The sequence below is a fragment of the Crinia signifera genome, chromosome 1 (genome assembly GCF_055691185.1).
Source record: "Crinia signifera chromosome 1, ASM5569118v1, whole genome shotgun sequence".
Lineage (NCBI taxonomy): Eukaryota > Metazoa > Chordata > Amphibia > Anura > Myobatrachidae > Crinia > Crinia signifera.
Genome location: NC_139217.1, coordinates 461,191,601 through 461,207,667, shown reverse-complemented (window position 1 = coordinate 461,207,667; position 16,067 = coordinate 461,191,601). Strand labels below are relative to the sequence as shown.

The following is a 16,067-nucleotide window of genomic DNA, read 5'->3' as shown; positions in this document are numbered from 1 at the left end:
ATGTCAAATGCAATGCTATAGCGAAATCAACTGCATTGTGTGTGCGAGAAGTGTCCATTGAAATGAACAATAGAGCAAGAACTACTTTACTGCGCAATGCTGTACTGTTCAGTATGTTAAATAGACATGCGTCTCATGACGCTACAATGGTTAAATAATGGTAACCCTTAAAAGCTGAATTTTTATTCAAATACTGAAGCTATAATTTAGTAAAACATAAGGGCAAGTCAAAACATTGATACAATACCACGACCAGTGGCCATTTTTTGAGAGGGGTTTCCAAATGCAGTCCACAATCTCCCACTCTGCAGAACATTGGAGCAAGTGCGGGAGCAAACTGGAATCCCCCCCCCCCCCCCCCCCCTTGTGTTTGCCAATGTACACATTGTTCCAGAATGGAATTTAAAATCAATAACCAGGAGTTTTAGGGATTCTTGATAGTGCGATACACATCTTAGATGCCTTTTTAATGTTCCTGTTACCATCTGATATTCAGTTGTTAGGACAGTTAGAAAACAACGATGCCGGGAGCGATTATTAAAGATTGGTTTTATAGGATTCTCTAAGTACACAAAAAATGAATGTAGCATCCACCAATTGTGTCAAAAAATACTCTGCGGTTTCATATCTGGACATTGTTGTAGTGGGATTTAGTGGTCCTGATGTTGTCTTGTAGTCTATGTATTTGTAGGAGTGCTGTGTTCAAAAATAATTTGGTTTCTCACCTAGGGCCCACCTGGAGCGCCAGGGAAGGACGGATTTAAGGTATGTGTACCAAGTGACTATTTTATCATGTTCTACCCCCTGGGCTATGACCAGATAATGTGTAAGGGCAACATATCTATCTATAGAGAAAAACCTAATTAACTTGGCCGCACATGGTACAATCCCGTCTCCTATCCGAGAGCGGGGAGAAGAGGCTCATGGTCCAGTGTGACCACGGGACACGGCGGATGAGGTTGCCTGGGCAGCAGCCTCATCATTGTCACCGCTGGAGTTCCGTTATAGTTTGAACTTGATGGACTTATGTCTTTTTTTTCAACCTCAACGACTATGGGCCTTATTCTGATCGGTGCGGATATATCCGCGTGCGTTCGGCCCGCCGATGTTTTGTGTCTGCGCATGTGCAGAGGCGTCTCTGCGCATGTGCGAGCGGGGCGTACGGCCAAATCCCGCATGATATGTGAACACTCCGAACAGGGGGTGGAGAGGGGCGTGAAGGGCTATTTGGGCTCATTACCATATGCATACGCCCCGCGTTTCATGGGCGTTCCCATGCAAACGCTGGCCGTAGGTATGGTAATGCGGCCGTGACGCACGTGTAGGGGGCGGACATATGACATCGCCGGATGTCAGCTGCCCGCCCAGATCCCTGCTTTTGCACGGAGAAATGTCCGTGTGGTCTGAGGTTGCGGGAGCTGGTGGAGCACTCGGTCCTGCATTCGATGGTCTGCGACCATCGAATGATGGGGGAGGTTCCCTGAGATGGAGGAGGCGTATTCCGTAAAAAATACACGTGCAGTCCGTTCGGCCAGCTTCTTACCGCGTACGGACGGAGTTGGCGATCCGTATGGAAGGCGGGGTTTCGCACGCACGGTCCTGGCCGCATAATCTGATCCGGCCGCACCGATCAGAATAAGGGCCTATATTACTACTGTATGTAAGTCATAGAGCAACTTGCACATTACAATAGACCTTAAAGGAAATCATGAGCCTCCACCACATTCTCTTATAGACCTAGACGGCCTGGGCAGAAACAATAGCGGGACCCACAGATGTCCCACTCTTCTGGAGTGTCTGAGACACGATTGCCGTGTTATAGATAATAGTAGATGTAGGCTAAAAGGATTTTCGGAACAAAATGATTTTTCGGAACAAAAATAAATTGTATTTATTTTTTTAAATAAAATGTTTAAAAGTGTCAGCCTGAACAATTTTATTTTATTGTTTTGATTGTATCTAAGGTGAGAAGAAGGAGAACAAGTGTTACTTTCCGCTTAAACAATAATTTTTTTTTTTTGTAGGGTGACAGAGGAGCTCCAGGTCCAAGAGGTCTCCCGGTGAGTTCCGAGCTTTCTACTGACATCCGTACATCACAGGATTGGGTGACTGCAGGTTTCATAGGAGGTTCAGGGACGTACTAATCTCCTCCCAGTTTTTTATTTTCCGTATTATCTTCGGATAGATACAGTAGGGGCACCCGAAATACTGTCATCTATCCAGCAGATGTCAGCGCAACGCAGAATCCATGGTTGTTGTTGGATATGCTGAGAACTTTGACCCGGAGGGGAACGTGTCACCCCTAAATCTAGTCTGCCATAAGGGATGGAAATGCAGTGGTCAACGTATGAAAAGGTCGACATGAGTTTTTCACGGTTTTCCCCATTTCAGACTTTTCCATATCTACGTGGACTCCGATTAGGAACGGTAACTTCTGCAGAGTGCAGCAGGGCGAGTGAAACTTGCCATGTGAGGGTTTGCGCAACACTAATTGGGGGTCAAATGCTCAGGTGTCGACATTAACACCAAAAAAACGTGAAAAATTAACGCCGACCTTTTCATGTGTCAACCTCTTCAATGCTGACCTTTTTAAAAGGTGGCTTTTAATACGTTACTATCCAAGTGGGCATAGAGTAAGAATATAATAGTGTGCCGCGTGTAGCAGGGTACCGTGCCAGAAGCATGGCGAGCGCAGAAAGCCATGCCAGGGGGCGCAGCATCCTTATACGGTGTTCATGTCGAAATAGGTCAACACAGACATAAAAAATGTCAAAAAATCATGTTGACCATGTCCATGTCGACCTAAAGCTTGTCTCGACCTTCTGTCACTGTCGACCATTCTTAGGTGTCAACTTAGTCACTGTAGACCATTACTGGTCGACCAAGACATTGTCTATCATCTATACCGTAACCAGTTCATTTACCCCTGTCTTTCCTTTGATCCACACTTGTGTAAATATCGCACATGAGCTATCGCTGGGGTGGAAAGACGATTATTGACAGCAATACGGAGGAGAAGGTCAGGAACACCATATAATCGGGAGAGGATCTCCGTCCTCCCATCCCCCCCCCCCCCCCTCCCGTCCCCTCTGAAAGAGAAGAACACGCAGCTCATTGTTCATCAGATATCATTTTTATGATCAAACTTTTACTTTCCAATGAAATCTGCATTGTGGTTTTATTACTACAGCCCGGCGGTTGTCTCCTGGGTATTGGCGCATACATTTATCTCCCACTTTTATAATACTATTCTGAAACACTCTATAAAGTACAAATGCTCGGATACAATGTGTTTTTTATTTACAAACAACGGCGGCACATATATACGGGGAAGCTGAATAGTGGTACCGTTCAAGGGGTAGAGTTTACGAACTGAAGCCGTTCTATTCCAGATTCCAAAAATAATATAAAACTATTAAACCCCCCCCCCCCCCCCCCTCGTATTAATTATAAAAATAAGAGAAAATTAAAGTTTGATCCCTTTTGACGTTCGTAGAGTTTATGGACAGAACCTTATCATATTTGGCAGTAATTAAGCCTTGGGGATATTTGAATTGGGCTGGTAGTGGTGGACGGGGGTTAGTTTAGGGGTGAAGGGGGAAAAAGGACTGGATGCGCGTGACCCCCTCATATATAGAGTATACCTTCTCCATATTATGCCTTTCTCTTCAGTTTGAGAAACTAACCCTCAGCCCCCAGCTGTCTATAGAGGAGCACAAGCAAAAATATGCAATATGCTGCAAACATTTGAGTGAGACGTATCTTTTAATAACAGACAATGACTGGGCGATGCTACTGTGTGGTGCAGTGGTGTCAAACTCATGGCCCTCCAGCTGTTATGGAACTACATATCCCAGCATGCCCTGCCACAGTTTTAGCAATCCATTATATAAAATCTGGCAGAGCATGCTGGGACATGTAGTTCAACAACAGCTGGATGGCCATGAGTTTGACACCACTGGTGTAGTGTATGAGGGCATTGCTGATACATGTACTGTAGGGCACTGATTGTATGTTGTGTGCGAAGATGCTGCTGATATAATATACTGTAGGGCACTCCTGGTACTGTACTGTATGTGCAGTGTGAGGGCACTGCTGTTTTAATGTACTGAAGGACACTGCTGGTGTATGTGCTGTAGGGCACTGCCGGTGTGTAGTGTGTGAGGGCACTGCTGATATATGTACTATATGGCACAGCTGAAAATTTACTGTAGGGCACTGCTGGTATAATGTACTGCAGAGCACTGCTGGTATGTAGTGTAGGAGAGCACTGCTGGTATACTGTTTGTACTGTATGGCACTGCTGATATGTACTATAGGGCACTGCTGGTACTATGTACTGCAGAGCACTGATGGTATGTAGTGTGGGAGAGTACTGCTGGGATATATATGCTGTAGGGCACTGCTGGTATGTAGTGTGGGAGAGTACTGCTAGTATAATGTACTGTAGGGCACTGCTGGCATGTAGTGTGGGAGAGTACTGCTAGTATAATGTACTGTAGGGCACTGCTGGCATGTAGTGTGGGAGAGTACTGCTGGTATAATGTACTGTAGGGCACTGTCCGTATGTAGTGTAGAAGAGCACTGCTGGTGTAATGTACTGTAGAGCACTACTGGTATGCGGTGTGTGGGGGCACTGCTGGTATAATGTACTGTAGGGCACTGCTGGTATGTGGTGTGTGAGGGCACTGCTGGTATAATGTACTGCAGGGCACTGCTGGTATGAGGTTTCTGAGGACACTGCTGGTATGTGGGGGGGGACACTGCTGGTATAATATACTGTAGGGCACTGCTGGTATATGAGCTGTAGGGCACTGCTGGTATATGAGCTGTAGGGCACTGCTGGTATATGAGCTGTAGGGCACTGCTGGTATGTGGTGTGGGAGGACACTGCTGGGATAATGTACGGCAGGGCACTGCTGGTATGTGGTGTGGGAGGGCACTGCTGGTATGTGGTGTGGGAGGGCACTGCTGGTATATGAGCTGTATGGCACTGCTGGTATATGAGCTGTAGGGCACTGCTGGTATGTGGTGTGGGAGGACACTGCTGGGATAATGTACGGCAGGGCACTGCTGGTATGTGGTGTGTTAGGGCACTGCTGGTATGTGGTGTGGGAGGGCACTGCTGGTATATGAGCTGTATGGCACTGCTGGTATATGAGCTGTAGGGCACTGCTGGTATTTGGTGTGGGAGGACACTGCTGGGATAATGTACAGCAGGGCACTGCTGGTATGTGGTGTGGGAGGGCACTGCTGGTATAATGTACGGCAGGGCACTGCTGGTATGTGGTGTGGGAGGGCACTGCTGGTATGTGGTGTGGGAGGGCACTGCTGGTATGTGGTGTGGGAGGGCACTGCTGGTATGTGGTGTGGGAGGGCACTGCTGGTATGTGGTGTGTGAGGGCACTGCTGGTATGTGGTGTGGGAGGGCACTGCTGGTATAATGTGAGTATTTTTTTGTAGAATTATACTATTGTGTCATAAGTAAAACTAGGAACCCACACATAATCACTGTAAAAATATATTAACGTAAAATTGTCTGTATGTATTTGTAGGGACCCCCAGGATCCTTTGACTTCCTGTTGCTAATGATGGCCGACATCCGGAACGACATAGCGGAACTTCAGGACAAAGTGTTTGGGCGCAGATCACATTCCTCCGCTGAGGAGTTCCCCCTACCTCAGGAGTTCTCTAACCACCATGACACAATGGACTTTGGTTCGGGAGAGGACTACAAACAAAGAACTGTGTCAAAGAATCTACGAACAGATAAAACAAACCGCCATTAATCAACCGGATCTGGGACAAAAATAACTGTATATGTTTTTCCATTGTATAAAACGATGCACTGATGTAGAGTATCTATTTTTGACTTTTGAATTTATTGTTAAATAATATTATTATTATTATTATTATTTGTATTAATGTTTTGTTATTTGTACAGTAGCTTACTCTCAGAGGTGCTCACAGGAGGTAAAGCTCAGGTCTAACTTGGTACATTCTCAAATTATAGATTTTCATCGTCGGCTTGGACAAAAATTTTGGTAACATTTGAAGGGATTTGTTTCTACCCAAAGACAACTCTCATTATTATTTGGTTACATGCATCCCTGCAACTTTTGCTAAGGAGGGGTGATTCAGACTTGTAGGGCCGATGGTGGGGCCCACAAAATTTCCAAAGTACCCTTAATCCTAACCCACACCTTCAACAGGCTAATCTTAATCTCCCTCTTCCAAAGCTTAAACCTAACCCTCTTCCACCCCCTACTGCCTATCTATACCTTCCCCTAGTGCCTCACCCCTGGGTTGGGGATCCCTGAGGATTCTGTTGTCTGTCTTCTGACCTCTTGGATTTTGACCGCATCCCACCAAGCCATTGAGAGAGACAGAGAAGAGACCAATCAGCATCTGCCAATTCAAAACTGTGCTAGACAAATGACAGTTAGAAGCCGATTGGACAACTTCTCCACTTTATTTGCAATGCTTGATACATCTCCCCCTGATCTCACCCTGGAACCTGCTGTCGCCATAAATTGAGGCAGAGTTGTTTAACTGGGTTGCCCTTGAATACAGCACAGATCAACTGTGTGCATTTATTGCAGTTGAGTTTTATGTTGTATCAAAGGGAAAGCACATTTAAATAAAGGCGTTATTCAGAAACAGAAACAACAATAAATACAAAAATGTAGTCCAAGTTGCAGACAAACATGTACTAACTAACATAGTAAAGTTATCTGCAGGTAGTAGCCCCCTTTTAAGAAGAAAACTCATTAAACGGCGTACTTGGTGAAATCGGAGTCTGCGATGTGAACTGAGGAAATCTGGGACCGAAGCAGGAGGGGACTGCGACCGATGTGGGATTACAATGTCATTTATGTACTATAATAAGCACAATGCAAAGGGTTATTAAACAGTGAACTATTTTCCACCGACAGAAAGAGATTAATTTTACTTTAATCACTGGTTCTATTCTATCCTTGGAAAGAAGGTTATTGGTTTGTACTGGCGCTGGTTGTTTAGAACAAAAAACACACAATATTGGGCGGTAATAGATAATAAAAATTAATTGTTTACTGAATAATAATAAAATCAACATATAAATATCACATACATATACAAATTAATTCATATTAATATATTTTAAATGAGGACTAATAAAAAATGGGCTCAGTCTCATCCACCAATGGGTGGTATAGAAAAAATATATGGTATAAAATTGTGATTTTTAAAAAGTCAAATAGCAGCTGTTGGGGTAAATATCGTAATTATATTACCATCCTTGATTTTCCTTGTGCTTGGATTGAGAATTTTTTGTAATCCAAAGGTTTATACTGGACCGTAATTTTCGTGCTCTGTATTACCAATTGACACAAGTCCCCTTGTATATGGCTCACCGTGATATCCAAAATTCAGGGACCAAGCTAAATCCCACAGTCTCAGCGTTGGAAGGATCGGGTGATGGGAAAGATGCCAAATTGTAGGGAAGGTGAATAGGTCCACTGGATGGATGGTACCCCGTCTGCTCAGTAAAAGCTCAACGCGTTTCTCCGGTATATTAGTGTGTCCGGCTTCCTCAGGAGCAAGTGTTAACTGTCTCAACAGTATCTATTTTTATACCACTCTAGGGAGCTGATTAGTCCTCTCACCTGTGTGAGTACCGCCCTTCGTTTGTACACATGTTAGATTTATATAACAAAAGTATTCTTTATAGTTCACAAAAAAATCTTATATTGATATAAAAGGAGGCAGTCCTATATTTAGCATAAAAAATCATAAGGCTCAATATAACTGATACAATCAATTCACATATACTCACAGAGAAGACAATTACGTTTCAGTCTTGCTCTGTGATGATTGGTTAGGTAGAGTCACATGGCTCGTTTTGGTCAGATTCATTAGAACATTTCTTATCAGAGAAAGAAGATTGAGTATAGGGTTTTAATATACCTGTGCTGGCTACTGAGCTGCGGGGGAGCCAGCTGTCCGTCACCGATTGCCGGTATCAGTGAGTAGAGCGGCTGTATCCCCACGCAGACCGGAGCCAGCGTCTCACCTGTTGCCCGGCAACGCTGTCCGGTCACGTGGCATAATCACGTGACTCGGAAGCGTGCCGGGCAAGGGAGATGATGCCCGTGTGACGTCACTACGTTCCGCTGCATAACATACAGCTAGAGCGTGTGTCTAGTCACAAAGAGGACGCATCAGACGCATACGGCCTCACAGTACTGGCAGATGAATACCACGTCACCAAAGGGGAGTGGAGGTGCCTGAATACTGCTCTGGCCGGGGCGCCGATAGCGTCTCTGACGTTGCCTAGCAACATTCGGGATAAAAATAGGAGTTACTAAATCATTAGGTATCTCTGCTTGTTTCTAATTTTTTTCAATTATAATCACAAATTTAATGACAAGGAGATCATAAAATAAAATAAAATCAAATGTAAAAAAAAAACAACAAATATCCAGATATATATATGTGGTAAACGGGATTTCATTTGGAGATATATCATGCATTTGTTACCAATGCAAGTGATGATTATAGCGTTATTATTAAAGTATCACATTCGTCTTTTATAGTAAATGGAGAGTTCTCTGGTAAAATTTATTCATCTATATATTTTATATATTCACTAGGGGAACAGATTATAAATTCTCCCATTATGTTGCCCTGTAAGAGGCACACTCCGCAATAGACATGCGTATCCACAGAAAAACATTTCAGAAATACATTATCACAATATATAGATAAAACATAGGTGTGTAAGAAAGAACTAAAGTGAAATTTATATTTATATTCGTAGGATGAAGAGAAAGAGGGAAAAGGAATATATGGAAAAAAATGACAATTTATGAATCATAGAACCGCATTCAGTTCAATCGTCTCATTTAGACCGTCAGGGTGAAGTGAATTATATTTCAGGGTCCAAAATACTTCTCTTCTACATAATAAATTAAATCTGTCTCCTCCTCTTGAGGTATTGGAAATTTGTTCCAAACCTATTATCGTGAGGCAGGCGGGATTACACTGATGTTTCATTTTGTAATGCCTTGATACACTATGTTTCATATAACCCTTCATTATGTTCCTGCGGTGTTCCATAAATCTAACATGTAATGCTCTTGTTGTTCTGCCGATGTATGGCAGGTTGCATCCGCATCTCATTAAGTATATAATATAATTTGAATCACAATTAATGAATGATCTGAGTTCATAAATGGGTTCTGACGGTGATATACTAATTGATAGGGTTCGTCTTGGGATATAGGTGCACATAGTGCATCTTCCCTTTCCACATTTATAGAATCCTTTGGGTTTTTCAATAAGCCAATTGCTGTCATGTTTCACCATAGTATTAGTTGGTCCTTCTTTTTTGAGGTGACTAGGAGCTAGTAAAGTTTTTAATGTTTTATTTTTCTTATATATAATTATTGTTTTTTTTGGGATTATGTCCGATAATATTTTGTCCTGTTGAAGTACTCTATAATTTCGTGTAACAATATTCTTGATGTCATTTGAACAATTGTTAAATTTGCTAATGAAAGCTATTTCAGTGTTTGGTTTCTGTGTAGATTCTTTTTTAATGGTATTTTTTGGTTTAAGGAGATCTGATCTTTTCATTTTGATTACCTCTGAAAGAGCTTTTGTTAATAGCTCCTCCGGATAATCTCTCTCTCTAAAAGATTCTAACATATGAGTCGCTTGATTCAGAAAAGTATGTTCTTCTGTGCAGTTACGTTTAAGGCGCATCAGTTGGCCTTTTGGAATATTTATTTTCCACGGAGCATAATGTGCACTTTTATAATGGATATATGAGTTGGTGTTAACTGGTTTGACATAGTTGGATGATATAATTTTATTTTCATTGATCTTGAGGGTCACGTCTAGGAAATTAACCGATTCCAAATCATATGTGTGGGTAAAGGTGAGATTATATTTATTATTATTGAGTGAATTAACAAATCTGGTGGCTGAGTGAAGGTCCCCATTCCAAATAATAATCAAATCATCAATATAACGGCCATAGAAGACCAGGTTCGCGTCCCAGCCGCCGTCCCACACATGGGTCTGCTCTACCTCGCCCATGTATAGGTTGGCATAGCTGGGCGCAAACCTGGTCCCCATGGCCGTCCCCATCACCTGTAAATAATAAGTGTCGTGAAAAGTGAAATAATTATGGGCCAAAATAAAAGCAATACTTTGTAATATGAATTCTTTATGTTCGCTCCCCAAATTATCATCTGAATTTAATTTCCGCTGAATCACTTCACAACCCAACTGATGTGGAATGTGAGTGTATAAGGCACTAACATCTAAGGTTAAGAATGCATAACCATCTTGCCATGATATTGTCTGGATTTTGTCCAGAAGGTCCATGGTATCTCTAATGTAAGATTTTAGGGTGTGAACATAAGGTTGCAAAAAGTGATCTACATATTGTGATAAATTGGCTGTGAGGGAACTAACACCAGAAACTATAGGGCGCCCAGGAGGTGAAGTGAGAGATTTGTGTATTTTGGGAAGAAAATAAAATGTGGGAGTGATGGGGTGTGTGGGCAAAAGGAAGGAATGTTCATCCCTAGACGTGACCCCCAAGTCAAGAGCCTCATCCAAGAGATTTTTTAATTTGTCTAGATATATCTTTGTGGGATCATTTTTTAGGGTAATATAAAAATTTGTGTCGAGAAGCTGTTTGTGTGCTTCTTCTAGATAATATTGTCGAGTCATAAGTACAACCCCCCCCCCCTTATCCGCCTCTTTGATTATTAGTTGTTTGTCTTGTTGGAGTTCTTTTAGGGCGATTTTTTCTTTTTTAGTAAGATTACAATGTTTGTATTGGGAGGAGTGTTGTTTGGAACATAGACTTTTGAAATCTTCTAATGTTATTTTGTAAAATGATTCTATACTAGAGCTTTTAGCTGTAATTGGAAAGAATTCCGATTTCTTCCGAAATCGGATGTTTGGGGTTCGATTTATATCATAAATCTGTATTGATTCTTCATCAGTATGGTTAAGATCCCACAAAGATTCCAGATCCAACAAAGAGTTTTTATCTGACTCATCCAAAAAAACAATAGAAGAATTAGTTTTTTGTTGTTGTTGTTCTAGTAATTTTGATGCGAAAAACCGTTGGCGACATAATGTCCGAATGAAGCGATTCAGTTCAACAAATAAGTCGAAAATATTCGGCTCACTGGTTGGACTGAATTTTAACCCCTTTTGTAAGACTGATAAATGATTAACGTCTAATGTTTTATTTGTTAGATTGAACACACATGGTATTTTGGGGGTGTTGGTATTTATTTTAGATTTCTTTTTGAGGCCCCTGCCTCCTCTAGATCCTCTGCACTTCTTTCTCTTTGTCGTTTGGGTGTGTCCCTGTTTCTTTGGTAATTGGGCAAATCCCATCTCTGTGTTTTTGGTCGGGCCCCTAAAAAATCCCTTTGGTGATCTAATTGTTCATGGTCAATGTCGGGATTTCTAGCTTGTCTTTTTGGGTGAAATTGATCACTAGGTACCCCATTTCTCTCATATTGATGACCATGGTCCCTGTACTCCCTACGGTGATTAGATGAATTACGTCGACCTCTGTTTTGATTATAATTGTTCCTATATCTATCGGAATTTTTCGTTCTCTTGTTTACTCTCTCCATAGTTATTAATTTTATTTGATTTTATTCTGTATGACCTAACACTGTCATTCTGATAATCAAAGAGATCCCGTTTAAACTTTTTTTGTTTAGAAAACATCAGATCTTTCTCAAACTTCAAGATTTTATCACTAGTAGTTCTATCTCTCTCTGAAAAACCTTCTTCAGTTTTAAATTTATCTAATGATTTTTTTACACATTCAATCTCCTTCTCTAATTGGTGTACTTTATTCATTCTAAACTTCACTATGAGTTTCATTAAGGACAGAGAGCACGAGTCCAGGAGTTGGTCCCACTCTTTCTGAAATTCAGGACTATCTTGGAAAATAGAATTTTTAAAAAGTCTTAATCCTCTAGGGATCATTTTTTTCTCTATATATTGTTCTAAATTTGTGGCATCTAGCCAATTCCTGGACTCGGCTTTCAATAAATCCTCCATTTTGTAAAAATCTTTGTACCAATTATTTTTTTCATTTGCAGAGGTTGAAACATTATCACATTCTGTCCAATTGGACATATAGGACTGCCTCCTATCATTGCGATCTAGAAAATTTGAGAAACAACTCATAATTGCTGCACCACACTGACAATTTGATAAACAAAGAAAGAAGGGTTGTGTGTGGTGCGCAATTAACAGCAGCCGGTACTAGGGGTAGTCAGCCCCAAATATATGTGGAAAGAAGGTTATTGGTTTGTACTGGCGCTGGTTGTTTAGAACAAAAAACACACAATATTGGGCGGTAATAGATAATAAAAATTAATTGTTTACTGAATAATAATAAAATCAACATATAAATATCACATACATATACAAATTAATTCATATTAATATATTTTAAATGAGGACTAATAAAAAATGGGCTCAGTCTCATCCACCAATGGGTGGTATAGAAAAAATATATGGTATAAAATTGTGATTTTTAAAAAGTCAAATAGCAGCTGTTGGGGTAAATATCGTAATTATATTACCATCCTTGATTTTCCTTGTGCTTGGATTGAGAATTTTTTGTAATCCAAAGGTTTATACTGGACCGTAATTTTCGTGCTCTGTATTACCAATTGACACAAGTCCCCTTGTATATGGCTCACCGTGATATCCAAAATTCAGGGACCAAGCTAAATCCCACAGTCTCAGCGTTGGAAGGATCGGGTGATGGGAAAGATGCCAAATTGTAGGGAAGGTGAATAGGTCCACTGGATGGATGGTACCCCGTCTGCTCAGTAAAAGCTCAACGCGTTTCTCCGGTATATTAGTGTGTCCGGCTTCCTCAGGAGCAAGTGTTAACTGTCTCAACAGTATCTATTTTTATACCACTCTAGGGAGCTGATTAGTCCTCTCACCTGTGTGAGTACCGCCCTTCGTTTGTACACATGTTAGATTTATATAACAAAAGTATTCTTTATAGTTCACAAAAAAATCTTATATTGATATAAAAGGAGGCAGTCCTATATTTAGCATAAAAAATCATAAGGCTCAATATAACTGATACAATCAATTCACATATACTCACAGAGAAGACAATTACGTTTCAGTCTTGCTCTGTGATGATTGGTTAGGTAGAGTCACATGGCTCGTTTTGGTCAGATTCATTAGAACATTTCTTATCAGAGAAAGAAGATTGAGTATAGGGTTTTAATATACAGGATCCTTTGACTTCCTGTTGCTAATGATGGCCGACATCCGGAACGACATAGCGGAACTTCAGGACAAAGTGTTTGGGCGCAGATCACATTCCTCCGCTGAGGAGTTCCCCCTACCTCAGGAGTTCTCTAACCACCATGACACAATGGACTTTGGTTCGGGAGAGGACTACAAACAAAGAACTGTGTCAAAGAATCTACGAACAGATAAAACAAACCGCCATTAATCAACCGGATCTGGGACAAAAATAACTGTATATGTTTTTCCATTGTATAAAACGATGCACTGATGTAGAGTATCTATTTTTGACTTTTGAATTTATTGTTAAATAATATTATTATTATTATTATTATTTGTATTAATGTTTTGTTATTTGTACAGTAGCTTACTCTCAGAGGTGCTCACAGGAGGTAAAGCTCAGGTCTAACTTGGTACATTCTCAAATTATAGATTTTCATCGTCGGCTTGGACAAAAATTTTGGTAACATTTGAAGGGATTTGTTTCTACCCAAAGACAACTCTCATTATTATTTGGTTACATGCATCCCTGCAACTTTTGCTAAGGAGGGGGGATTAAGACTTGTAGGGCCGATGGTGGGGCCCACAAAATTTCCAAAGTACCCTTAATCCTAACCCACACCTTCAACAGGCTAATCTTAATCTCCCTCTTCCAAAGCTTAAACCTAACCCTCTTCCACCCCCTACTGCCTATCTATACCTTCCCCTAGTGCCTCACCCCTGGGTTGGGGATCCCTGAGGATCCTGTTGTCTGTCTTCTGACCTCTTGGATTTTGACCGCATCCCACCAAGCCATTGAGAGAGACAGAGAAGAGACCAATCAGCATCTGCCAATTCAAAACTGTGCTAGACAAATGACAGTTAGAAGCCGATTGGACAACTTCTCCACTTTATTTGCAATGCTTGATACATCTCCCCCTGATCTCACCCTGGAACCTGCTGTCGCCATAAATTGAGGCAGAGTTGTTTAACTGGGTTGCCCTTGAATACAGCACAGATCAACTGTGTGCATTTATTGCAGTTGAGTTTTATGTTGTATCAAAGGGAAAGCACATTTAAATAAAGGCGTTATTCAGAAACAGAAACAACAATAAATACAAAAATGTAGTCCAAGTTGCAGACAAACATGTACTAACTAACATAGTAAAGTTATCTGCAGGTAGTAGCCCCCTTTTAAGAAGAAAACTCATTAAACGGCGTACTTGGTGAAATCGGAGTCTGCGATGTGAACTGAGGAAATCTGGGACCGAAGCAGGAGGGGACTGCGACCGATGTGGGATTACAATGTCATTTATGTACTATAATAAGCACAATGCAAAGGGTTATTAAACAGTGAACTATTTTCCACCGACAGAAAGAGATTAATTTTACTTTAATCACTGGTTCTATTCTATCCTTGCATTTACAGTAGGTGTAAAATAGCAAAAAATCAGAAACACTTTTTTAACTGTTGTTGTTCGTTGGAAACTTTAATACCATGGTGCAATATACGGTATACTGATGGGGTTGGGATCGTTTGATCTACAGCAAGTTGGTCGACAATTGTTAGGTCGACACCGTTAGGTTGACATGGGTGTAGGTCGACATAGGCGTGGGTCGACATGGGGTTAGGTCGACAGTCAAAAGGTCGACATGGGGTTTTTACAGTTGTTTTTTTTACCCGAATGTCAACATAGTCGACATGGACACAGTTTCCAGTGCACCGCATCCCCTCACATCGCTCTCTTCGGGCACGGTGCCTCGCTGTGCTCGGCACACTATTTTGTTCTCCCATTACGCCCTAGCATCCACTGGAAACTGTGTCCATGTCGACTGTGTTGACAGGCTGGTCAAAAACCCCATGTCGACCTTTTGACTGTCAACCTAGACACTGTCGACCTAAACCCATGTTGACCTAGAACCATGTTGACCTAACAATTGTCGACCAACTTGCTGTAGAGCCAATGACCATATCCCTACTGATGTACCGTGTGGTTTTGGTAGCACATCCCTGTCACTTACAATAAGAAGACGTACTCACTAGTCACTGGTCACTATCTGGCGTCAGTCACACTGATAATTGGGGCTTACAGTAAATACCCCAGATTCCTCCTCCCCTCCCAGATTGACAGGCAAACAGTAATCTTTACTTGTCTTTAAACGTTTGGGAGACCCATCATTTTTAACAAGCAAATAAACCACACATTTTATATTTCAAGTGCATAACCCCTCTGGGCTTGCTAGCAGTACACCCCTGCCTCCTTTGTAGAACGCTGCCCCTTTTTCCACAACTGGAGCCCATTGCAACAACATACAGCATACCAAGGGCCGCTGAGACATCAGATGTGACAGGGTACTGAGGACGGAGCATGGTCATTAAAGGGACAGCAGCTATTTCTCAATCGTGGTGGACATACATAGGGTGCATGCTGCCAGGAAGCGCAGGAGTGCATGGTTGTGACATCACGGGGGGGGCGTGGCTATGCCAATGCCAGGCAAGGATGGATTACAGCTGTCATTTCTAAAGAGTTGCATAGTAAATTAATGGAAACTAGTTTGAAAATAAAAAGAAAATTGTGTGCAATTTTTTTATTAAATAAGCCTCTTTCTGACATTCTGGGAGCAATTTCCTGAAACTTACTGACCTAGAAGCGATATTTATCTGTGGCGATTTCACTTTCTATCTGTTTTCCGAACCTACAATGTGAATTATACTGAATCTTAAATATAACGGGGTCCTGTCACTTTGATTTCATATTATAACTTAGATATTTGGGTAC

The 16,067-nt window shown here is 41.4% G+C and overlaps 1 protein-coding gene across 1 annotated transcript in view; it reads left to right on the top strand.

Moving 5' to 3' along the window:
• Positions 1 to 5,912, top strand: part of CCBE1 (collagen and calcium binding EGF domains 1) — a 309,108-nt gene extending 303,196 nt beyond the window's left edge. The window contains exons 9-11 of the mRNA XM_083155277.1: positions 730 to 765; positions 2,025 to 2,060; positions 5,556 to 5,912. Coding sequence (XP_083011403.1) covers positions 730 to 765; positions 2,025 to 2,060; positions 5,556 to 5,789 — 306 coding nt within the window. The 3' untranslated portion in view covers positions 5,790 to 5,912. The remainder of the gene's footprint in view (positions 1 to 729; positions 766 to 2,024; positions 2,061 to 5,555) is intronic.
• Positions 5,913 to 16,067: the final 10,155 nt, after the last annotated feature.